Below are 24,265 nucleotides of genomic sequence, written 5' to 3'. Positions count from 1 at the left end.
TTGTTTGCTCCCCAGTCTTAGCCATGTCCACACTAACCCTTCTCAGACTCTCTTCATTCGTCCGTCCATCTAAAAAGCTTTGTGGGTGTGCCGTTTCTAACTTGGCTTCAGCAAGGCAACAAAACGAGGAGAAAAATATCTCCAACATGGCAGAAAGAGACTCCGTTTGATATTTGTTTCTTCCACGTAAAGTGCATCCTATACATAGATATGTGTGTTCACGGCCATTAATCTCTGCCTCACTCCCTTTATCCGAAAGGTGTCTGGTAGCATTCATTGTTTGGCACATCACTGTACGCTAATTCTGTGAGAGAAGGTCGAGTTCGTGCCAGTTTTGGGGTGTCCTAAGCACAGGCTCTTAACGCTTCACGGTCAGTATGTTGGAAGGGAAGGCAACGATCCAAGAAACGGACATGCCATTGGAGATGCAGATGCAGGCGATGTCGTCGGCCTCCGAAGCCCTCGACCTCTTCGACGCCTTGGATTGCAGGAACATAGCCGGCCACATCAAGAAGGTACCATACCATCGCCTCCACCTTGGATCTCCGTTCTCGTGCTCCCTCTGTCTTGTTCATCTCTGTTCTCGTGGTCTCAGGAATTTGACGTGGTATATGGGCCCGGTTGGCAGTGCGTCGTCGGTTCCAGCTTCGGCTGCTTCTTTACACACTCGCTAGGGACCTTCATCTACTTTCATTTGGAGACTCTCCAGTTCTTGATCTTTAAAGGAGCCTCTGCATAGTTTCACCATTCCATTAAATCAGGAATTATGTGATGTTTTCTTTTCTTTTCTTTTCTTGGCCTCTTATATATATATATATATATATATATATATATATATATATATATATAGTTTATGTGATGTTTTCCTTATTCTTTTTTTTTTTGCCTCTTATTTATATGTATTGACTTATATAGTGATAAGTTCTAAAAGGATTTTATATATATTCAAGGTTGATTATAATATATTGTTTTCTGTATTTGTCCAATATTCGGGTTTCTAAACTTTTGAAAGTTATATTAGATTCTATAGTTTTGAAATTACTATAATTTACTCTTGAAAAGAAGTGAGGTATTTCTTTGTAAAATTATACTATGTGGCAATTCCATGAAGATCTCTTTGTTAGTTAGGGGAAGAATCAACACAAATCGAATTTTTTGATGAATGTATCCAGAGAATTTGATTTGGTTCGCGATAGCCAACATCTCGGATCCAGCCTTTGTCCAGGCCGAGTAGGAGCTACACATCCCACCATCATAAAATCACGATGAGGTAGGGGGCACGACGGTGGTATATTGCATGCACCTAGTGGTAACAAAGATTACAGTGTTGGAGATCACGACAGAGTTCAAGCCGAGTAGGAACTATGAGGTAGGGGGCCATGACGGTGGTGCACTGCATGCACATGGTGGCAACAGGGATTACAATATCGAAAATCACGACAGAGTTCAAGACGACGGAGGGGACACTGAAAGTGAATAGCATATATGTATCAATGCCTCAAAGGGTGAAATGATAATTTGATAATGTTAAAAATAAAATAGGTTATAAAGAATTTGAATATAATTTTTAAAAATTTAAGGATCAAATATAACTTTTAAGAGTTTGGAGACCCAATACTTCTAAGAGGCAAAGTATATATACACTAACTGGGCCAAGTATATATAATATTGACCATCTTTTTCTTTTGTCTGCACTGAAAAAAGAGCACAACGAGATCAGTTGACTACAATCTTAAGAATGATTAAGAGAAGACGAGGAGAACATAAGGATAAATGAATTGTGATCAGAGCGGACTTGTACAAGATTAAGATAACACAAAGCAATCTCCAATAGGAACTGATTCTCTGATATGATGGACCATGGTCTAATGCAGCTCACAGATAACCAACATGAAATCAATTTACAACTGGTTGAACTGACAGTAGATCAGAGTTATTGTGGCAATCTGAAGCATCACAAACATCCACGCTCCATAAAATTCCATTAGTTTTACAGGCAGAACTCATAAAAAAACTATTACTGCCAGAAACAGCAAGCATAAATCTGGAGACATTGTTTCCACATCTTATTGCACAAATTTATTACGGAATTAGGAATGGAAGATGACAAAATTGGCCAACCCTAACAGATGGATAGATGCAAAAGATGCTTGAAGAAGGCAAACTCTATACCAGGGTCTCCATTTGTCACTTGATGCGAGCAACTGCTGCATGAATGGCATCAGCAAGATGAGGGACTGTTTTGGAGCTCAAACCAGCCATGCTGATCCTCCTGCAACAAGCATTTGCTTCTCAGAACCACTATTGATAGATATACACATATTCGTATTTAGACAACTTGAACTAGGTAAGTGGGATTTGAGGCAAGAGAAAGATAAAAGAAGATTACCCATCAGAAGTCATGTAAATATGATACTCTGTGGTCATGAAGGTCACTTGCTCTCTATTAAGCCCTGTGAAAGTAAACATTCCAATCTGTTTGATGATGTGACTCCAGTCACCAGGCGTCCCTGCATGACCATAGAAGAAGCCTCTTAATTCCTTGGCTAATATAATCTACATTTACCATTTGAGCAGCTAAAAATCATAAATATCATTTTCCTCAAAAAAAAGACCATAAATGTTGTCATTATAACCTCATATAGTTGAATTTAGTAAATATAGCACATGCAGAGCCACCAAGTAGTTGGCGGCAACCAAAGACTACATACTATCAGTGTATGCGAGTGCTGATAGCTAAATGAAACTATATGAGCTCTGTAATAGCTGGTGGTGAGAGACCTCAGGTTAGTGATATGTTACTGTTTATCATAAGTAGGTAAAATGATACATGATTAAACAGAGAAAAAAAAGATTAATCTGAGACCAACATTGGCAAATTCACATACCTCTAGTACGTAAAGCATCAAAGAGCTGTTGGCGCATCCTGATTATTCGATCAGCCATAGCTTTCAACTCAATAGTCCATTCGTGGTACATTGTTCTAAGCAGATTAAGTTGAAATACCAGTTAGCAAGTATGCCCAATGAGAAAATAGAAAAAGAGGAAGGAACATGTTTTGAAACATGAAAAACATAGCATAATGCAACAGATCAAGTTCTGTAATAACTGCATCCTAATTTTACGGGCCAACATTATTAACATACTAAGCATAATGCAATACCTGTCTTTTAGAATAGTAGCCACAATAGAAGCACCATGAATAGGAGGATTAGAGTACATAGGCCTAATCACAAGCTTCAGCTGACTTTCCACCCTAACTGCCACATCCGCACTCTTGCAGACCTACAAGGTTGAAGTGACACTCAAGGGAACAAAATTAGGAGAGGACAAAAACCGAAAACTATTAAGTACTAAATAAGTGAATAGCATTGATGGCACATATCAGTAGCTGAGTATGACTAAAATAGATTTAAGCTACTCATCAATTGAGTTTAATGAGGCTCTAGATATTTAGCTATAATGACAATTTTCAGTAACAAAAACAATCTATGACCAGTCAAAAATATAAACAGGTGAACACTATATATTAAACAATTTACTATTGTCATTAATAACATTTTTTGGACTTATGGACCTTGTATGTTGTGCAATCCATTGTCAGAAGCGAGCATTCAAAATCGTGTCATATGTAGGCTTACTCAAATTTTAATGTATCTTGAATGATCATAATAAACCTGAAACATTACTTTTTGGATGAAGATGATTTAATTCTTAGCACCTGCGAATCGTTCACTATGGTCACAAAAACATATTTGTATAGTATTTACAACACTTGTAACATAGATTTTCAATGACAATAATGGGCCTGATTTGCAATTAATTAAGAACTTGATTCTGTGTATGAGAGTCTTGATCTCATTGACTAAGAAGAAAATTGTTTCATCACATAAGATTGCCAAGACTACAGAGCAACTTACTCAAAAGATTAGCTAACAAGGATAGAAGAAATTCTCAAGATAATAGAAGTCTCTTACAATGCTTAGTGCACCGACACGCTCCCCATAGAGGCCCATGTTCTTGGCATAGCTTTGAGCAGCGAGGCATTCACCACCATCAGCAACAAACATCCTAATTGATTGTGCATCAGCCTCTAGGTTTCCACTTGCAAATCCCTAGAACATTTGCTCTTAAAAGGTACATAATACATTCAGATGTAGGAGAACACACACAAGCACACTGAAGCAAAATGATTAACTACAAGAATTTATAAAATAATTCATGTCTAACTATGTGGATCAATACATATAATGGTCATTTTTCATGCATAACTGGTTTAGATTACCTTGGAAAGGAAGCATGACAAGAAGCATACATTCTATGTGATAAATTTTAAGTTGCAGCAAAGCAAATGTTACCTGATAGGCACTGTCAAAGAAAGGTAGCAAGCTCTTTGATCTAATCAGCAATCGAATCTGCTCCCACTGATCAAGAGTTGGATCCACACCAGTAGGATTATGTGCACATGCATGAAGAAGCACGATTGCTCCACGGGGAGCCATATTTAGATCTTCTAGCAAACCTGCACCACAAAAAATTTTCCCAAGCAACAGAAAAGAATAGTTAAGAACTACATGGTCAATATTAACAATAAGACCTAAACAAGTAAAAAATATTAAGCAATTAAAAGTATAATTGAATTTGGCATATGGCAGAAGTGATATGATCCCCACCTTGAAAGTTCAGTCCTCTTGTTGTCGGATCATAATAGCGGTAAGTCTTGACAGATAGGCCAGCTAATGTAAAAACTTTTGGATGGTTTCCCCATGTCGGCTGTGGAATGTAAATTGTATGCTGGGGAACAAGCAACAACTTCAAACTCAAAACTAGTCGCTTAGATTACCATAACATATAAAACATGAACTAAGATATGACACCATACTTCATGGTGATGCCTTGCCAGAAACTCGCCTCCAACCCTCAGCGAGCCAGTTCCAGACAAACATTGGACAGTGGCCACCCTATTTTCCTGAATGGCAGGACTGTCAAAAAGAAAGAATAATATATAGGCATTAGCAAAATAAGTGAAACTTTAACAGTTCTGGGGGTTATCCACAATGGAACATTGGAACCATCTTAATTTTGCTAACATATAGATTATTGACTATTTCAATAACCAACATGATGATAACCACACAGTTTTAAGTTTTTGTCGATGCTGTATCTCCATAATTGCCCTCATAGTTCAATCATCACAACCTTTATCATGTGGAAATATGCATGGACAACAACAAAATACTACTGATATAAATGGTTCAAGTACAATTCTCTGCTAATACTAGATGCACTTTGGTCATGTTCAACCAATCACACTTTATGTATATATTTTTAATCAAAAGTGACTTCATCACAATGTGTCTCAAACCATGATGAACTGACTTGTTAGCAACGGCATACATGGTAGCAAACATAACACTAAGGCAAGCATCTTCGTCACTGACATAAATATTATGAAGCTACAGAAAATGGCTGCTTCAAAATGCACAACTACACATATTGGATGCCTCTTTCGAATATTCAACTTCTGAGTGATAACTAACAGAATATGGACTTAATAATATTAAGTACATATTCAATTATATTTATAGTTAATATAAATGGAAAAATTCAGAGGTATCTCATTGATAGATACTGAAGTTTTTGATGATTATAAAGGCAAATAATCAATTATATTTAGAAGCTACTGTATCTGGTGTTGAGATTCAGTTTATGCTCAATAGACTTAACTGATGACTTCATCTTAAATTCTATCCATTATCTAGTAAAATAACAAGTTCTTCTCTATCACATACTTGATAACTTTTTAAATTTTAAAACTACATATTTGATATCCTAAGAAAAATGAAAGGTACATAGTATATTAACTTTCTTTTTGTCATAATCATTTATTTCAAAAATTTTGTTGTACAGATGAGAAAATTCCAAGTTCTATCCTTATCGATGTCGCTATCCATGTTTCTTACAGTAGCTATTTGTATCTGAAAGGCTAGATTTTCAAATCATCAAATCATGGCTACCAGCAGGGAGAGCAGCTCCAATATTTCTGCAAGAATATTGCTCTTGATACCTTAGGAGTGCACCTTTTCCCCTGCCGTTATTTCCACAGAACAAAATATCATCTGAAAGCACTAAAAGTGCTTTATGTATTGTCCCTAAAGGTTTAGCACTTTGTAGAAGTGATAAAACAACAATCATGTGGAGCTTCCTTCAAGAAATAAAGATGCTTTTATATTATCAGGATGGTGATCTGATATGCAAATCACCCACATCATCAACCAGAAAGCAGAATAAATAAAGATCTAAACAATAGAACATAATCATCACAATATTGTTACAGTGATAATTAAAAAATTGATAAGAGATATACACCTGTCAGCTCCAAAGATTAGTTTAGCACTCAGTTTGTTGAAATCTGCCAATCCAGTAATAGGGAGGTACTCCTTCACACGAGATCTGAAGTGTAGCAAGTAGAAAAGTCATATAAAGATGCAGCACATCTAGTAATTCTGAAGCATGTAGCGAGTATCAAGTAGAAAAGTAAAAGAATATGCAAACAACTTGCAGTTCCGAAACATCTAGTTTCTTATTTCTGGGACAAGATGACAAGTGCATTAAAAGAAATGCTGAGTAGACATGCTATGGAAGACCAATGAACCTTAGAACAACAGGCAAAGGTCGATTTAGATAATCACCTAGGTGGATTTATAAAAATGGTACATACTAAAACCGCAATGAAATTAATCATAAACGTAGTAGACCAGAACAACGATTTATAACAATCTTTGTTAAGCCAGTGAAAAGAACTTACCATCTCAGCAGTAAGAGAAGTTGGTTTAATGACAAAACAATTATAAAAGCACCAACCAGGAAAAAGCTGAAGGGAAGCTAGGCCCAGGTTGTGTGCCAGGCAAGGCAGGATCTTGAAAACAGTTGGAGAGGCTCTCCAATCTAGCAGAATTATTCCCTTGCTACAACCATGCAAATTCTAGATGTATGCGGCTACTCCTAACTGACACACACATGTCCTATACATATTATATTTTCAACAGATTTACAATCTAACAGTTAAGCACAATATTAAGTTTAAGTAATCATACGGATCATTCACTAGCAGTTGCTCTGCTCGCCTCACCACATTTAGTACAAGGGGCTTTCCATCCTGATACAGCAGAAACACTAATTTAAGACAATACCGATCAACAAGGCAACGAGAAGAACAGATCAAACAGTTCCATCAATTGTACCTCGGTTCGATAGGCCCCAACTCCCAGATTCACCTTTACGGGACTCGGATCCTTGTTGTATGCAACTGTCACCTATTCATCCACTCCCAAATTAAATACCGAAAACTACATGATGATCGGTTAACCAAAAATCATCTGAAAACCACCAAAGTCTCCAAAATTCATCAACAAAGAAGTCAAACGGAAGAGAAGCATAACTATATCGTTACATCAACCGATACGAAACCTACAAACAATGAAATGTCGATTACAACATCTAAAAGCAAAACAAACCGATCCGAAAGCGTCCGATCCCAAATAGCACCAAGAACCAATCAAATCCTTCCGATCACCAATATACAAGAGGGAAAGAGCGAAATACCCCAAGAATAGGGTCCTCCGGCGCCTGGACGACGTTGGCGAAGACCGATCCGCCGTAGGATCCGGCGGTCGGCGAGGGGGTGACGATCTCGGTAGCGTTGTGGGACGCCATGAGAGAGGATGAAGCAGGCGAGTAGTCGACGCCCAGGTGCCTTGCGAGTGTACCTAATCTCCGGCCCGGGTAGCCGAGCTCGGCGCGCATGTTAGCGTCCCCCATTCCCTCGCAGCGTTACTGTGCGCCTACTCCGCGCGTCACACGACTCCGCGAGCGGCGCCCGTGAATTTATATGCAACGGGGCGCCAGAGAGGGCCGTTCTGACGCGACGCTGGTAGGACGAATGAGGACGCTTCCGCGCCGAGGGAACGACGCGTGGCAGCGTAGAATTTCGAGGCCGATGGTTGAAGAAGGCACGTCAACAGGATATATATATATATATATATATATATATATATAATCATATTAATATATTGACAAATGATATAATGAGGAATATTGAGAAATTAATATATATAATTTATGTTATTTTTTTATTAGATCGATATGTATTATCCATATCAAATAATATTATATAATACGATGAACCTTGATTGAAAGAAAATTTGAGATTAATTTTACTTACATCAATAATTGATTTACTAAGGCCGAGGGGTTAGACCTATAGACACATTATAGTTTTTATCTTAGAACTCTTTCGATGGATCGAACAAATTATAATATTTTTATATTATATTTTAATAATATAAATCATGCTATATTAAAAGCACTCCTAGTATTATTGAAAATATTATCACTCAATGTAAAAACAATATAACCATAATAATTTTATAAAATTTATATAAAAATAGTATGTTCATATTTAAAATATCATCTTGGTATCATTGAAAATACTATGTGTTGGTGAACTAATGTGTCGTGGCTGATGAGTCCGCATGGCCTGGTCCACGGGTCGATGTCGGGAGTCTTTGATCGACTGAGCTGGTTGCCGAGGTCGATCGAGCCCTTGCGATAGGTGTCGACGCTGGGATGTTGATCAGCATCTCTCGGTCCAGATGCCGGTTAGCGGCTTGTCGTCGAGACGCCCGTCGATGACTCCAAGATCGAAATGCTTGTGGCTCGAGGATGGCCGCTTTCCTGCAATGATGGCTTTCGTCGGGTGATTGCCGACTTTGGCCTCTCCGACGAGCAAGTCAATGGTGGGTTGATTTGTTTATGCCTCCCCTTGGACCGGATGCCAACCATGAGCTTTTGTACTACTATACGAGAGTCGGACGTATGTGGATTTGACGTGACGAACGATCCTCGGGAGGTGAGATGGTACTTTTGTGCGGTCGTCGTCCCGGGACATACCGAGCAATGCCTTGGTATAATCTCTGGCTCGACGCGTGGGGGTGCTCCTCTTGCTGATTTGGCTATAGCATGGTGTGGTATCGATCGTGACGTAACCTAGACCCAAAATATACCTTATAACTATGTTCATATTATAAACATAATATTTGTATAAGATATATATATATATTATAATATATTATAGTATTTTTTTGATATTATTAAAAATATTATAATTGAACCGATAAATCTTATGGATAAATATTATTAAAAATATTAAAAATAGGTGGCTTACTGTCTAAGTCACTATTTTTCGAGTATTAAGTAAAAAAAAAGTAAGCTGCTATAAAATTTTTGAAATGTGAGATATTTATCCAAAAATAAAAGACAATGGTATCCGTTCACTCCAACCCAAAAGCCTGGCTGGCAGCAGATTCCTCGTCTAACAAAATCCTATCGTCAGTCCGGGCTTGATGTTTACGACCCTTCCAATTCCATTCTCCGGTTCCATCACTAGATTCCTCGCCACCAACTCACGTTCCTTCGTTCCTCCCCTCCCTCCTCGTCTCCACCTTCCCCTTCGCGGTAACCACCGGCCACCAGGTACGCCGTCCCCTTTGTTCTCCTTTCGGAGATCTATACATTACCCGATCTAGCAGGTACCTTCTCGATCGCGTCGTCTAACGCTAGATTCCTTAGTCTAGGGTGGGTTTTGTGTTATTCTCGTACGATGTTGGGTTGTGCGACGACATAAAGGGATCGAGTGAAGGGCGTGATTCTCGATCGATTCATCTAAGAAGAGGAAGTAGTTGTCAGATGTATTATCTGAGGATGCTTCTCGGAAGAACAAAGATGGTTCACCTGGCAGTAACGCACTAGAATTTGAGGGACAACAAAGTGGAAATTCTTAGGAGAACTAGGGTTGCGTTTTATTATCTCTTGTCATGAAAAGTATTTTCAACAATGATGATGATGTGTTAATTTTGGAGATGAAGTGGAAGATGACGATATTAACGATTTGATCTCTTTTTTTATTTTTGGATAATAAAGTGGAAATTATGTGTTACTGTATTCTTTAATGCAGTTTTCTTCACATATCGTTGCCATGATCTTGTGTAGTCTTTTCAGTTCAATAAGTTAACAGTTGCGAACTTGAATAAAAAAACGTGGAAACAAAAGAAAAAAACCAACGAGAGCACAAGTAATTTATTCTTATGCAGAATTTCTTCTGTTTCCTGTTCGGTTTTCACCCTCAGTTGTTTAAACGGAAGCAACGATTTTATCTTACTGAATGAGGCATCAATGAACTACTAGTTCTCAACTTCTGTAGTGTTAAGTGATCAACATTTTGCATATCCATTTTGTTGTACTTAACTGTTCTTGACTTTTTTAATTGCATGTCATGAATATTGATATGTGAAGTAGCTAAAGTATAAAACTTGGTGGTATACAAATTGTGCATCCAATTATTTGTTTCCAAATGTTCAAACTCATTATATGAATAAGCGGCCGCCGGCCATTATATAAGTAAGCATCAAACTGCCTTCTTCTCATGATCTATGGAACATTGATGATGGAATGCAGGAACTTACAGGTCGCTTAGTTGTGCTGAAAATAATTCTTCTTCTACTCTTCAACAATATTCATATATGGAATCTCTGAAAGAATCACAGGAGTATAATAGTAATCTTTACCCTCATATAGAACCATATAGTTCAGGGTTCTTGAAGGTCTCAGATATTCATACATTGTACTGGGAGCAGTCAGGAAATCCAAATGGGCATGTAAGTTCCTATCTCTGCAATTATTTTTCATATGTAATAAGTGAAATGCAGTCATGACCCATGCACTGTGCCACCTTTTTTAATGAATGAAATTCAGTCAATAGCACTTAGCATTATCATCATGTAAATTTGATAATCATGCTAGACAAGTAGTCATTTATATGTATTATGAGAGATTTGCTGTTTCCCCTTTCGATGTTCAAAGAGAATGCTTTTGGAACATGTGCTTATGGTGAACTCTAGGTGACTCTTATTTTGATGTGCGATTTTTCTTTTTGCTACACATATCTTTAGGCAAGAGTGGATTTATTTCAGATTTATTGACTTCACAGCTATTAGTAGAAATTATATGAAGTTCAAAGAACAAAGCTACTCCTGTAAACCCATGATATCTTTTTAATATTCTTAACCATTTTCGTAATTTTTCACAGCCTGTCGTATTTCTTCATGGGGGACCAGGTGCTGGTACATCAGCCAGCAATAGATGTTTCTTTGACCCAGAATTTTATAGGATCATTTTGTTTGACCAGGTGTAATTTCTCATCTAATAGTTTTGGCATCTTTTAACTATACATTTTCAGAAGTTCATTTATTCTTAAACTACATTACTTTTCAGCGAGGTGCAGGCAAAAGTACACCTCATGCCTGCTTAGAGGAGAACACAACATGGGATTTGGTTGATGACATTGAGAAACTAAGGGAACATCTAGAGATACCAGAATGGCAGGTGAAGTTTTAGTTGAGTTTTCTTTTTAGTTATTGTGGTATAACGCTTCAACCTTTCTTTTTGATCTGAGTTCAGGTTTTTGGTGGGTCATGGGGAAGCACATTGGCCCTTGCATACAGTCAATCTCATCCTGACAAGGTGGATTATTGAATAATTGTTGTCTTGAAAGAGTTCTTTGCCTACACATGCTGACATTCTGTCTTTGGTGGCTAAGGTTACCGGTATCATTCTTAGAGGCATCTTTTTACTAAGGAAGAAGGAGCTTGATTGGTTTTATGAAGGTGGTGCAGCTGCCATATTCCCAGATGGTATGATGATTCACTTTATATATATATGTATATTATTGTTTGACTACTCCTGAGCTATCAGAAATATTTATTTCACTGGAAAATTTGAATTAATTGTATTTTAATTTTTAATATCGTGAGTTCATGACACTGTTGTTGCTAATCTTTTGCTTTAATTTTCCAACTGTTTTCTTTGATTATACCTTATATTAAAATTTTCAATTAACATGCCCCCTGACTTTGCGACCTCTTCTGAACCAAAAAGAATAAATTGCTGATAATGATTCGAAGGGATTGAACTTCTTGCTACTATATTGATAGTGTAACATCTCCCTTGTTTTCTACTATAACACCCTATGACACTTAAGTTGTTTTTATGGATGTAGGGCTGTTACTCATATGCAATAACCCTCTTTCGATCTTTGGTTATCTTTGATAAATATCTAGGAATTTTTGTCGAATGAGATGCTTACCTGATCAGATAGTTCGACTATTCAGATGTTTGATATGGCAAAATGTTACCTACAGTTTTTTTTGCATCTCATGAAATTTACTACCATAAAAATCTTTGATGCCTGTGTTTGCACCTCTCTGACAAATGTCTTTGAAAGTAGGCCTTCCTTAGGACAAATAACTTAACTTTAGACTATTTCTTGACTTTAATATTTGTGTACCAATTAATGAGCTGAAAAGCACAATCACATTGGCATTTGTCAGTCAATGTGGAGTTAACTCACTTGAAATGATCTAGCTTGAGCCTGATGCTGTGCAATCTGGATATGCTTGACAAAAAATTCTTTGGCCCCTGATAAATTCTGGCTTGACATTTGCTCATTTTCACCGTGTGCATTGCTTGCCTTATCTTGCTGTATGGGTTGAAGATTACTTGTTGCATAACAAAGGCCAGCCCAGTGGTTACAAGGTTCTAGCCCAATTGCTATATGGACACTGTTTTGGTTGAAGCTGGATTTTAAACCGAGAATGTCAACAAACTGAACTCACTGAATTTCAAAGCTTGTGTCTATTATTCACATCCAGCCAGGTGAAGTCAGATTAGATGAGAAACTGATCCAATCTATATGTTGCAAGTCCTCCTCTATACCTACAAATTCAATTGTAGGAGAGATGTATCAGTAATTTTCCAGTGATTCAACGCTAATTAAAGCCCAAGAGAGTTACATACCTGCTATCGAAGTGTAACATTGTGGTTTTATGTTTGAGCTTGGGCTTCCATGGTGCATCACTTTATCACTTATTACGATGGAAACATCTGGGAATTGCTTCAAGCCTTCTGTATTCTTCACTAAGAATACAATTTTATTGCAGAAATAGCTTTTGTCTAGTCAGCATCATTAACAGGAACCTGAAGCTTCATAATTGTTGATCTACAAGCATATATAACTACATTGCATGAAATCATGCTGATATTGTGTATCTGGATTTTCAGCATGGGAGCCATTTAGGGATTTCATCCCAGAAAATGAAAGGGACAATTTCATTGTTGCATATAACAAGAGGCTGAACTCTGATGACATTGATGTACAGGTAGAGTTTTTTTTTTTTAGTAGCTTTCAGCACCACTATCTGCTCATTCGATCCGTTACTGTCGTTTTTATGACTTCTTGCGTGCCTATGATTTGTGGCAGATAATTGTTCTTTTCTGGGTTGTACTTTAATAATTGCAGACAAGTGTATGAGCCTATTTTTAATATCAGGGGGTTGCTTATGCCTGCACATGTATCTTGTGATTATTGAATACATGAAACTAATAAAATTTATGCAGATTAACTTAGAATAAAAGTCACAAAACTATTTAATTTGACATGGTTATCAATGAAATTTTTGAAGCATATTTGCATATATGATATAGGTATATATTTTACATTGTGATCCTTTTGTGAACCAATTGACGGAGAACACAGGTGTGCAATTTGTATCAGACATACATACCAACTAGGTTTCTGCTAGAGTTTTTCAACCTCATCTAAACTGGTCAGGCTATGGTTCAACTGTCTCTAGCCTCTGATTCAAGTTACTCAAGTTGCAACCTTAGGTAAAAAGTCGACATTCAAATCTTACTTTCAAATCAAAAGACATTATAAAATAAAAATACTTAATATTTTAATATTTGTAAAACTGAAATGGTTCATCTAATTAAATTATGATGATCAAGACAACTAGTTAGTAGTAGGCTGGAAACATGGACTACACTATTCCGAGGGCTTGGCAGTGGGCAGGAGCCACAGACGATATATGCTAGAGCTGACACTTGACTTTTGCTATTCTGATCTTACAACTAACTGAAAATTGAGCAGTGAACTAGTGGATAACCTTGCATTTTATGTGAAATAAGCTGTAGTTGACTGATACCAGCGGGTACAACTTATGAGTTTAAAAGCAGGGAGGTGCAGTACCTGATTTACGGCTTTGTTGTTGTTGCAGGGCCTGATTTAGCATCTTCCTGTTAATCTGCACAAAGCACAACATAACTATATCTGTTTTTTGACCAACAAAATTTTTCTGACAGCAAATGATTAAATCTTTTTCTGGAAAACTTGATGATTCAGTGAATGTATACAGGTTTTTGATACTCATGATCTTCCAGTTGGCCTTTTAGATCTCAATAAATAAATTGATCCTTTATAAGACATTTCTAGATACTTCTATCTTGAAATTTCTTTAATGTCTCTTGAGCATCTTAATTCTATTTGCAATTTGAGCCACATAGTTGTAAATAAATGATTCTGTGCTTTTGATCCTGCATATTTGCTATAATCTCTATTCAGATGGGAAGAGGTGATGTGCTTGACTCTGTAACTGTTGGTTATGCGTATTATATGCTTGTCACATGGACCGGTTGATGTGTTTCTTTTCAGAATAGCGCTGCCAAAATTTGGACTACATGGGAATTGATGACTGCCCATCTTATGCAAAATGAAGAGAATATCAAAAGAGGCGAAGACGATAATTTTTCATTGGCAAGTCATGTCTTTATTTCTTACTACACTTAAAATAATCACTACTACATGGTTATCATGTCTAATCTAGTATTATGTACCAGCATGTTTCTTCTGGCATAAATCGATCTAAACTGCTAAATCATTGGAAATTTAGTTCCAAAATGGGTAACCATATTACAAAGGTGGGAGCTAAACCCATATCATTTGGTTCAGTCTTGGTACTTTGACCAAATATTGTGGTCTGTTGAGGTTCATACAATCTATTCATAGCTTGATCGCCAATTTATCAGAAGTTTAAGATCTATGTAATAGTGCACAGAATGACCTTTTAATTGAATTGATCAACAATTAAAGTGTTCCACGGGAAAGCCTTTTATTTGTTTTATCATGTCAGAGAAATCCAATCATAGTGAAGCCAAGCCACCATGATGTGCTTGTAAACACCTAAATTTTTCTCTTTTTTTTTCTCTAGCAGATATCTGCTAAGCAAACAATAAATTAGTTTTTTTTTAATATTCTTTGCCCTATTCTTGGTCCAATGAATTATTGTGCTGATGCAGTTTCTTGCTTGCTGATGATCTTTGTATAATGTAATAACAGATAGGTCATACGCCAAGTTTTGAGCCACACTGAAAATTTTGTATCTGTTTAGTGTTTGATTGAGCATTGGTTTTCAACATGTATTATTTAGTTTGCACAACTTTCCATCACAGTTCTTTTAGTACCAACACTTTTGTCAGTTTGACATGAAGGGATATATTTTTCTTTTTTTCTGTTTTCTGCAGGCATTTGCACGAATTGAGAACCACTACTTTGTAAACAAGGGATTTTTGCCCTCTAGTTCACAATTATTAGATAACGTGGATAAGATCCGGCATATAAAGACAATCATTGTACAGGTATGTTGCTGCCTCTTTAACCAGCTAAAATGAGGAAGCACACTAACCTCTTTTTGCCGCATACACTATTGTTAGATTGTGTTAATCAATTTATGAGTTTAAAGAAGTTATTGCTCATTTGCCTTGAAAAGAAAAGTCGGTCCTCATTGGTAGTTGCATATTTATCTTGTTAATTAACCTCTATGTTTGAATACTTTTGGATTTACAAATGGCTATGTACTTGTTAGGCAGTGTCAGTTTACTATCTCACACTTTTTAAAGTAGAAATTTCAGTTCCAGTGTTCTAATCTTTGTACTTCAAAAGTATTACTTCCTTTAAAGTAAAATGTAATGAAGCACATATATGAGTTTCCTAAAACTCGCTCATTATATTTTTGTCAGTATCAACTTGCATTATTTTTGTGTTACTTTTCTTGTCATAGGTGCTTTGGTGTTGAATGCATGGTGTGTTTGGTACTCACCTTTAATCTCATGGCATTGGATTTTCTAATATATCTCTCTCTATCTCTTTCTTCTCATATTTTACCAACATACAAGGATAGTTCATTACCAATCTGGATGACCTTTGTAATTGCATGCACTAGTGGCATTTGAGTAACCAAAAAAAAAATAAGTGAGATGAGAACTAGGATAAAGTATGTAGTATCCAGAATGCTTTTATCTCGATGCTGTGGTCTACTATCCTCTGGCAGCAAAGCTTCGAGCAGTAGAGCACCCTCGTGAAGCTACATGGAAGGAAGAAATCTAATCTGAATGGTGGATTTAATTTAAAATCTGGGCCTCAAGTTAACATAAGCTAAACCTTGGGCAGTTTTGTTTATTTAAATTGAATAAAACTTCATAGGGGGGCTCAAACTGGCATATGTTTTGCTATTTATTGGGTTTATAGTGAAACTCCTATAAATTGGTGAATATGCCAACCAATACAAGTAGGCCATGTTCTGAAATTATATTCCTTCATGTACTAGCCGATAAAATTCATAAGATTGCTATAGCTTTATTTTGCCAGGAGATTTAGTGCTTTGCTACATTGAGACAAGTTTAATATGTCAATAACTTTGTACAGGGAAGGTATGATGTTTGCTGCCCAATGATGTCAGCTTGGGATCTTCATAAAGCATGGCCTGAAGCAGAATTCAAGGTCAGACAAAACTCTTTTTCAATATTCTTATTGATGATATTCTTTTTCCCTCCAATTTTACAATATAAATTTATGACAAGAATGAGATGGCTTCAGGTTTGAGGATGTAGAGTATTTTAATTATATCAGTTTTTTATATTCATTGACTTTTTTGAGTTGTTTAAGCATTTTTTTCTGTGTTATGTCTAGTCTTTTCAGTAAATGTTAAGAATATCCTTGTTCATCGGCAAGCTTATGATTCTTCTGGTGTCTTTTTATGATATCATTTTCTACAAGATATAAGGCTATAGCATTTGCATGTTAGCTGCGACAACAGAATTAATTGAAAGATGTCTAGATCTGTGGCTTACAAGCAATAACTCAACTCTGTGAGATGGTATAGAATATAGATTCATGGTCGAGGAAATCCTGTTTTAGTTTCGGTTGGGAGTTTGATTACGTACATGGTAACATTTCTAAGTTGAATGCCGTTGTATCTTTACCAACTTCTATTGTATACAAAATTCTTGGGCAACCTTTTAACTTTCGAGAACGTAGTGGCTCTTGATCACAAGTTCATCTTCCATCTATCTGCACCAACTCCTATTAAAATGGTCGTTTTGTGTCCCATAATTGTCTGATTAGTTATTCCTCATGCCTTTCAATAAGTTCCTCATTGCTTTGGCTTCAAAAGCACTTTTATGGAAAAACATCTCTTTCCTACTCATGCTTATGTACCCCTCCCTCTGTGTTTGGGTAATTCAACTCATGCTGCTCTGCTGCAAGCACAGTGACGTTCGACGCCATGCATTGTTTAGGTTTGAAACTCGGCATAAATTGGACATAAACTAGCTCTTTCATATGTGCACTGCATAAATTTGACATAAGTTTTAGCAAAAGCTGAAATTTCAGATCAAATCCCTCTAGCATCTTTATAACTAGTTTGTACTGTTATTGGCCTCTTTTTTAACTCCGTTATTTGATGATGATACAGTAATGCTTACACGCCTTGTTCTTGAATAAGCATGGACTAAAGATGCTATTGTCTCTCTTTTTGTTTGTTTTCTTTTTGCCAAAACAGGTAATTCCAGATGCCGGTCATTCTGCTAATGAACCTGGAATTGCCGCTGCGTTAGTCGCTACAAATGAGAAATTCAAGAGTCTCTTGAGATCAGGTGCAGCTTGAGATTATTAATTCTAAAAATTTTTATTATGGGATCGAACAAAGATGGATCTTTCCAATTCTATGTATTTGGTAGCACCCATTGTTCTGCTATTTGTTGTTATGTGAATAATAACAACAAATATCATTAACTATGACAGGTGAGCTGTAATGCCATTTGGCCTACAGCGTCTAACATCATGAGTGCTTGCAGTTGCAATGCTTCTTTCTAAGCGTTGCATCTTTAGTTTCGTATATTGGTCGTGTCTTTTTCTTCGGTGACCTTTGCTTGCTGGGGACAAAGAAGAGACCTGTCTCAAAACCATGCATCTAAAACTAAGAAAGAAATCTTCCGAAAAGATAAAGGAATAATAATTTATTAAAAGAGAAAAAGGATCACATCTGATGGCTTACAACTCGTTGACTGATCCGATGGCTAAAATTCATAGGCGTCGTGATCTCAGTTCGTGCTTGGCGACGTTAAACCTCATCTCCACCGTAGGATGGACCCGATTTGGAGATCGGACGGCCCGCAGGTCTGGATATGGTTTATGGAGACTAATCTGAAAATAAGAGAGCATGTCGATCGTCCATTTGAGGCCGTCGATCTTACATAGGGGTCATCAGATTCAAATCAAGTTGAACATTACGAAAATAAATGTGTTGAATTTTTATTAAAATATTAAATTATTAACTTGAGTGAATCATTGATTTAAGATGTTTTAAGTTTGTTTGGAAATTTTATATCCATTTACCCCTATAATCAACCCAATTATCATGAAGATAACTTATGGATTATTATAATATTTCTCCGAAGAATAGTAAGATTTGGCTCTTCAACTTCTAATCAAATAAATGACATCATTAGGAAAAGAAAATATATAGTTTTATATTTTTATTGTAGCTGCAAGTATTTTTTTTCCATGTGGTGTCTTAGGAGGACAAGAAATTTAAAGAATAATAAAACTTCAAAAAAAAATATTGTAAATTATGATTTAGTGAAACTGTTTGAAACACTAGTAGCAGAGTAAATGTAGATTACTAGAGAGAATGAAAAAATAAATAATTTCTTTTTTCAAATTTACATGAGATGCAAACAAGTAGTGCCAAATCACCTTGCATTCAGTATTTGTTGTTGGTTCTATGAACTGCTCTTTTGGTACTGATCCTGGACTAAAGAATTCATAATTTTACATAATTCAGCATCTCCATGAAAATTAGAGAATTGCTAAGCTGTAAAGTAGCATTGGTGATGACACAATGTTGATACAACCAAGTATGATAAGAAACATCCACATCAAAGAGACCAAGCCTTGTTTCATGGTTGAAGCAATCAAAACTTGGTTATGTCAGCAGAAGCAGCTGCTGCAGCTCAATTTGGATTTCCCAGGATATGAAACAAGTTCTATTCAGTAACCATCTCAGAGAAGTCTAAGCATCCATTTACATGACAAAAATATGAAGCAGAAATGAAGATTTTGATTTAAAGAGAAGATATGAAGCATCCAATAAAGAAAGAAAAGAAGTGTTTTTTACATTTGATGGGGTGATTCAACCATCTGTCATGCTAGAGGAATGACAACATCTAAGTTCTTCTGCATCAGCCAGCCCTTGGGATATCTCATTTCAGAAGCTTCTACTCGAAGGTGCCAAACCATTATCAAAGAGCAATTATTTGCTAAACCTTCCATTTGGCTTTCATCTTCAAACAGTTCTTCAATGAATGCAGTCTCCTGAAAACATAAATGCACATTGGTCTCTTTCTATGATCACCTATGCTTGTGACAAACTAAACAAAGATAAAGAGATGTGCCAAGCGAATGATATCAATTTATCATTTTCCATACAAGTAACTATGGCTACAAGCTGTGTGCAGTACTTCTAATGTCAAAGTATAGAGTTTCGTACAGAAGAAAATACACGGAAACTTGTTCCACGAATACATATAATGTCTAGAAAAAAAAAAGTTAGTGAACCAACCTCGGAATCTTCCTCTATTAGATCATGTTTTCGTCTAGGTTCAGGATTCAAGCGGAGCCATCTATTGGGTTCCCATAGTACAGTACTGTTAAATGCAAAGGTTGCCATGGTAGTGTGGAGTCTTCGAGATATCTTGCTCAGATTCCTGTGCCATCCAATGACTTGGCTGCCATTGCAAACTGGTCCTTCTATTGAAACTTGCTTGCCAGTACCAGTGACAATGGCAACCGGCCATGTGCCAAATCGCCTGCAGGTCACAAATTAAGGATCACACCAACGATGATATAAACCAGAGGTAGAAGCTACAATGAAAGCTTAGATAATGGAAGATGGTTGAGATATTCTGAACAATATTACTAGTAAGCGTGATGATTTTCGATCACTATAACCTTATTTTTCTAAAGAATTCTCACTATATACGGCTTATTCATAGTCTCTCATCTCTCACTCTGTCTCGGTTTCTGCATGGTCATATATCAGCTTGGCTCTCTGCCTTCTGCATCCAAGCAAATTACCATTGCAAGTAACCAAGTAGTGTGTCTGTTGTAAAACTGAAATTGTGAACGATCCAACATTTTTTAATGATTTGTTCCTTTCAACAGCAAGAAAAACAAAGCATTGAACAAGAAAGGCATCAACACAAAGAAACAAATTGAATATTTAATCAGAATTGCAAACTTGTGACGGTCATACAAAATGGATATGCTGTCATTCAAATTTGATAATTCTTAAATAGACACAGTGAAGCATACAGCGCCAAATATTATTGTGAGATAACCCATAAAAAATTAAAATTGGTGGTCCTTCACTATGCAAATTATTGATATGTTAAATACAAAAAAACAAGGGAAATTTAGTTTCATAAAAAAGTTAAATCATTGCCAAAAAAAAAAATGCATCCAAACAAAAATCAAACCAATTCAAGCAATCATGCACAAAGAAGTTATTGTTCCTTGGTGAAAATCAAATGTAAGTAAGTTTTAATATTCTTAGCCCTCTAAGTCACAAAAATGTGGGTGAGGCAAGTCATTATATATATATATATATATATATATATATATATATATATATAATATGATCTTGCTGCAGAAAATATTAATTGGTAACTTGAGAAACTCATCATTTCTACTAACATTAAAGGATGCAGATTTATAAGCAATTTAAGAGCAAGTACCTGATTTGTCTCATTTGATCAAAGAGATGGATGGAATATATCCCATTATCATCTGCAAAGTGTACAATACCATCAAGACGGTGTTCTTCGATGTGAGAAAGAGCTATATTCAGACTAGTATCCTTTATATATGTGACATTCTGTTTGCACACAAGATGTCTGTACATGACCCCAGATCCTCTCAAGATCTTAGCAGTTTCACTAGACCTTGTGAATGTCTCCACGACTAACCAGAGCAGAGGAGGTGGTACATTTCTTAATGTGTGCGCCAGGCGGTTTAGATTATAGGCTTGAAATGGCCGAACATAAGTTGGAGTAACAATAATTAGAAGCTTGTGAGATTCTAACTCCACACTCAGAGCTGAAGGTAATGCATCCATTGTCTCATGCGACTCATTCTTTTTTCTTTCTGCCTTAGCAGTTTTCTGAACCTCCTTTTGCATCATATAGATTTTCCTATGAGTATCTAAAGCTGCTAGATCTTCTTTAAAGGAGAACAATTGATGTCCAGAAGAAAAATTCTTGGAAACATCCACAGACTGAAACGGGGTGAAACCGATGAATATCCCAATCATGAAAAAGATGAAGATATGCAAAAGAACTTTCTTCCAGCGTAACCCCTTTGCCTTGGACCTGTCCACAAACCGAGAAGATGGTCGCAGCAAAAGACCAGCAAAACCATCCTGAATCCTGTTCACCAGTGAATTCAAGAATGACTTTAGCAATCTTCTTGCAACCAAATAGGTCTCAGAATGAGATAATTTGGTGAAGGCATCGGCATCTATTGATTCTTCGCCAATATGCACAGCTCCACCTCGCCGCGCCCCAGGTATATTTCTTCTGAATGATGCCATTTACAATGTAGACGAAGTAATGTTAACGAATCACCCGATCAAATTGCAACTCCATTGAACAATCAAATAGCAAACCAAAAAGCCTTCTTTTTTCTCGTCAACCAGGACTAATCAGCTTCACTTCGATTCAAGAACTTCCCTTAAAACCAAAACTAAAAGTCGATTACCTTTTGTTCCTTCTTTGTTTCTTTTCAATCCAAAGCAAGAAAAAGCTATCGACTTCAGCGAAAAAAGAACCGAAGAAATGGAATCTCTAAAAGAATTCATACGCTCCAATATCTCAGCTTTCAAGGACAAAGTCAACCACATCGTCCACGTCGAGGACAAAGAGATGAGATTTGCAACAGAAGCTACCGAAACCCATCACTTCAAAGTCGAAAGATATCGGTCAGGGAAAAAAACCCATCGGATCACACCAGGGACGCTCCAAAACGGGAACTTTTCTGCTCGGGCTGAGATCCACCACAATACCACAACAACAAGAAACCACCTCGGAATCCAAAACCCCAGAAGCAAGAGAACGCCACGAAAGAAGGTTCCGGAGATCACCGGACCGGGTTTCGAAGGGAGACGAGATGCTGTGCTTCAATCCTCTTCGAACGCAAGATATCTCGCTACACGACACCCTCCCGGTGGGCTGGTGACGGCGTTTCCGCGGGAGTCGAGGCACTGGACGAGCCAAAGAGAGGAGGTGGAGGCGCGGTCCGCTCCTGCGAAACGACGGCCTCGTCGCGGGACCGAGAGCAGGTATGAGGGGCGGGGAGCGTGACATTTCAGGATTGCTCCAATCCACCGTCCGATGGAGATCTGACCGACAATAAAAGCCCCCGCGAGGGATACTGTTGAAGTGGATAAGTTCGTGGAGTTGACCCGACGAGGGACGGGTGGGGCCGGGCCGGGCCGGGCCGATTCGATTGGAGCCTGTTTCTGGAGTCGATCTGGCCCTTCCGATCTTGATCCGACGGATGTTAGTGATGCTTCTGATAGCAACGGTTGTATTCAAACTATAGAACTAAGAAGATGGTGTCTGATCCGATCAAACTTGCGACAATATTTTTGTCCACGTGGCAACATGCAAACGATGATGAACCAATCTGTCATCGATCGATAGGTTTGCTTGATGGCGAGGCAAAAGTAGTTGCGACGATCGCGGTTCCTCTGCGAAGCGATCGGATCTCTTCGGACGACTCCCGGAAGCTCTCCTCCGCCGACGAAGCCCCTCAACCCCGAGGCGACCGAGGAGCGGGTTCTCCGACGCCGTTAATGTGACCCCGAAGTGGGACTCCGCTAGAGGGACCGTGATCTGAGGTGGAATTAGGCAAGGGTAGGGTTTTGTTCTCGGCACGAGGGCACAAGCTGAAGCTGCTAAAGATTCTGATTTTAGTGATTTGCTTTCTGTACTTGATGAGGCTTGGGAGACCGAAATTTTCATTTTCGCTTTGGGTCATGACTTAAGTCTTAATTCGTAGAAGTGTTTGATCGCCCTGTGGTTGATTCTCCAGGAAGCTCTTGGAATTTGTGGATGAACTACATATCAATGCTAACCGTGGAATTGCTTATTGCTCATTTGGTGTCGACAGGAATTTGGTTCCAAGGGAACAAAGACAAATAAAGTTCATACGACTGCAGATCAGTTAAAAGTTAGCATTTGAGACTTTGAGCATTTTCATGTTTCGTGTTTCTATATTATATCAGGATTTATCTCATGGTCTTTATTTTTTGGCATAATTCGACGATCGGGGTGTACTATCAAACGCCTTGTTGTTAAGATTAGCATGGATGGAGAGCCATACCTAAGAAAAATTATCTAAAAACTGTTCCAGCATTAAGGAGCTTTCTTCGGCACCCGAGAAGATGTTTACCTGATTTACTATGGGTGAGCTATGTCATTTTCCAATGCATTGAAACAACTTTTTCGGTCTTCTCTATTGCTTGCAAATAATTACATGACTTGGTAGCTTCAATTCTTTGTTTTCTTTAAAGAATTTGAGATCAGTGGTACATGCTATATAACTGGTATGTGCTCCAGAGTTGTGAAGCCTTAGAAACTGATCTCTTGGAAAGTAGAAGGGAAATATTAGCAATTTTAATTAAAGTGCTATAGCGGGCGCTTTATGGTAAGTCATGATTACAAGTGCCTAATACTGTTGCAGATATCGTTACTGTGTTCGTTATTTTATTATACCAAAGTTAGTTAAGGTGCTTTTCACATAACTTTGTTTCTTTGTTTCTGTTCTAGTGGGTTTTAACTTTTATGGGATACTTTAATGTATTGATGTTGAGCTGACTGAATAGTTTGGGTATTTTTCTTCTTTTGGAGCCTTGCCGTCATGTACAACTGCTTATATATGTAGTTTTGCAACAGAGATGGATAATCTTTTCATTAT

The 24,265-nt window shown here is 37.4% G+C and overlaps 4 protein-coding genes across 4 annotated transcripts; 2 read left to right on the top strand and 2 right to left on the bottom strand.

Moving 5' to 3' along the window:
- Positions 1–230: 230 nt before the first annotated feature.
- Positions 231–789, top strand: LOC103992798 (uncharacterized). The gene is made up of 2 exons (XM_009412647.3): positions 231–515; positions 596–789. The coding sequence occupies exons 1-2, from the start codon at positions 378–380 to the stop codon at positions 737–739; spliced, it is 282 nt and encodes a 93-aa protein (XP_009410922.1). The 5' UTR covers positions 231–377; the 3' UTR covers positions 740–789.
- Positions 790–1,861: 1,072 nt separating this feature from the next.
- On the bottom strand, positions 1,862–7,871 carry LOC103992797 (aspartate aminotransferase, cytoplasmic). The gene is made up of 12 exons (XM_009412645.3): positions 7,606–7,871; positions 7,245–7,316; positions 7,098–7,159; positions 6,370–6,453; positions 4,883–4,982; positions 4,674–4,794; positions 4,359–4,522; positions 3,978–4,115; positions 3,164–3,285; positions 2,889–2,983; positions 2,390–2,510; positions 1,862–2,272 (listed from the first exon to the last, which is right to left on the bottom strand). The coding sequence occupies exons 1-12, from the start codon at positions 7,819–7,821 to the stop codon at positions 2,188–2,190; spliced, it is 1,380 nt and encodes a 459-aa protein (XP_009410920.2). The 5' UTR covers positions 7,822–7,871; the 3' UTR covers positions 1,862–2,187.
- Positions 7,872–9,329: 1,458 nt separating this feature from the next.
- Positions 9,330–18,125, top strand: LOC103992796 (proline iminopeptidase). Its single transcript, XM_009412644.3, has 11 exons — positions 9,330–9,534; positions 10,516–10,715; positions 11,147–11,245; positions 11,332–11,442; positions 11,518–11,580; positions 11,657–11,750; positions 13,177–13,274; positions 14,606–14,707; positions 15,475–15,588; positions 16,655–16,729; positions 17,790–18,125. The coding sequence occupies exons 1-11, from the start codon at positions 9,405–9,407 to the stop codon at positions 17,892–17,894; spliced, it is 1,191 nt and encodes a 396-aa protein (XP_009410919.2). The 5' UTR covers positions 9,330–9,404; the 3' UTR covers positions 17,895–18,125.
- A 1,121-nt stretch (positions 18,126–19,246) lies between these two features.
- LOC135617912 (probable beta-1,4-xylosyltransferase IRX9L) lies at positions 19,247–22,611 on the bottom strand. The gene is made up of 3 exons (XM_065118669.1): positions 21,025–22,611; positions 19,851–20,097; positions 19,247–19,603 (listed from the first exon to the last, which is right to left on the bottom strand). Exons 1-3 carry the CDS (start codon positions 21,876–21,878, stop codon positions 19,433–19,435), a joined length of 1,272 nt encoding a protein of 423 aa, XP_064974741.1. The 5' UTR covers positions 21,879–22,611; the 3' UTR covers positions 19,247–19,432.
- Between the last annotated feature and the right edge of the window lie 1,654 nt (positions 22,612–24,265).

Source organism: Musa acuminata, chromosome BXJ2-7 (assembly GCF_036884655.1).
Source record: "Musa acuminata AAA Group cultivar baxijiao chromosome BXJ2-7, Cavendish_Baxijiao_AAA, whole genome shotgun sequence".
Lineage (NCBI taxonomy): Eukaryota > Viridiplantae > Streptophyta > Magnoliopsida > Zingiberales > Musaceae > Musa > Musa acuminata.
The sequence above is the reverse complement of the archived record's forward strand: the minus strand, read 5'-3'. Positions and strand labels throughout refer to the sequence as shown.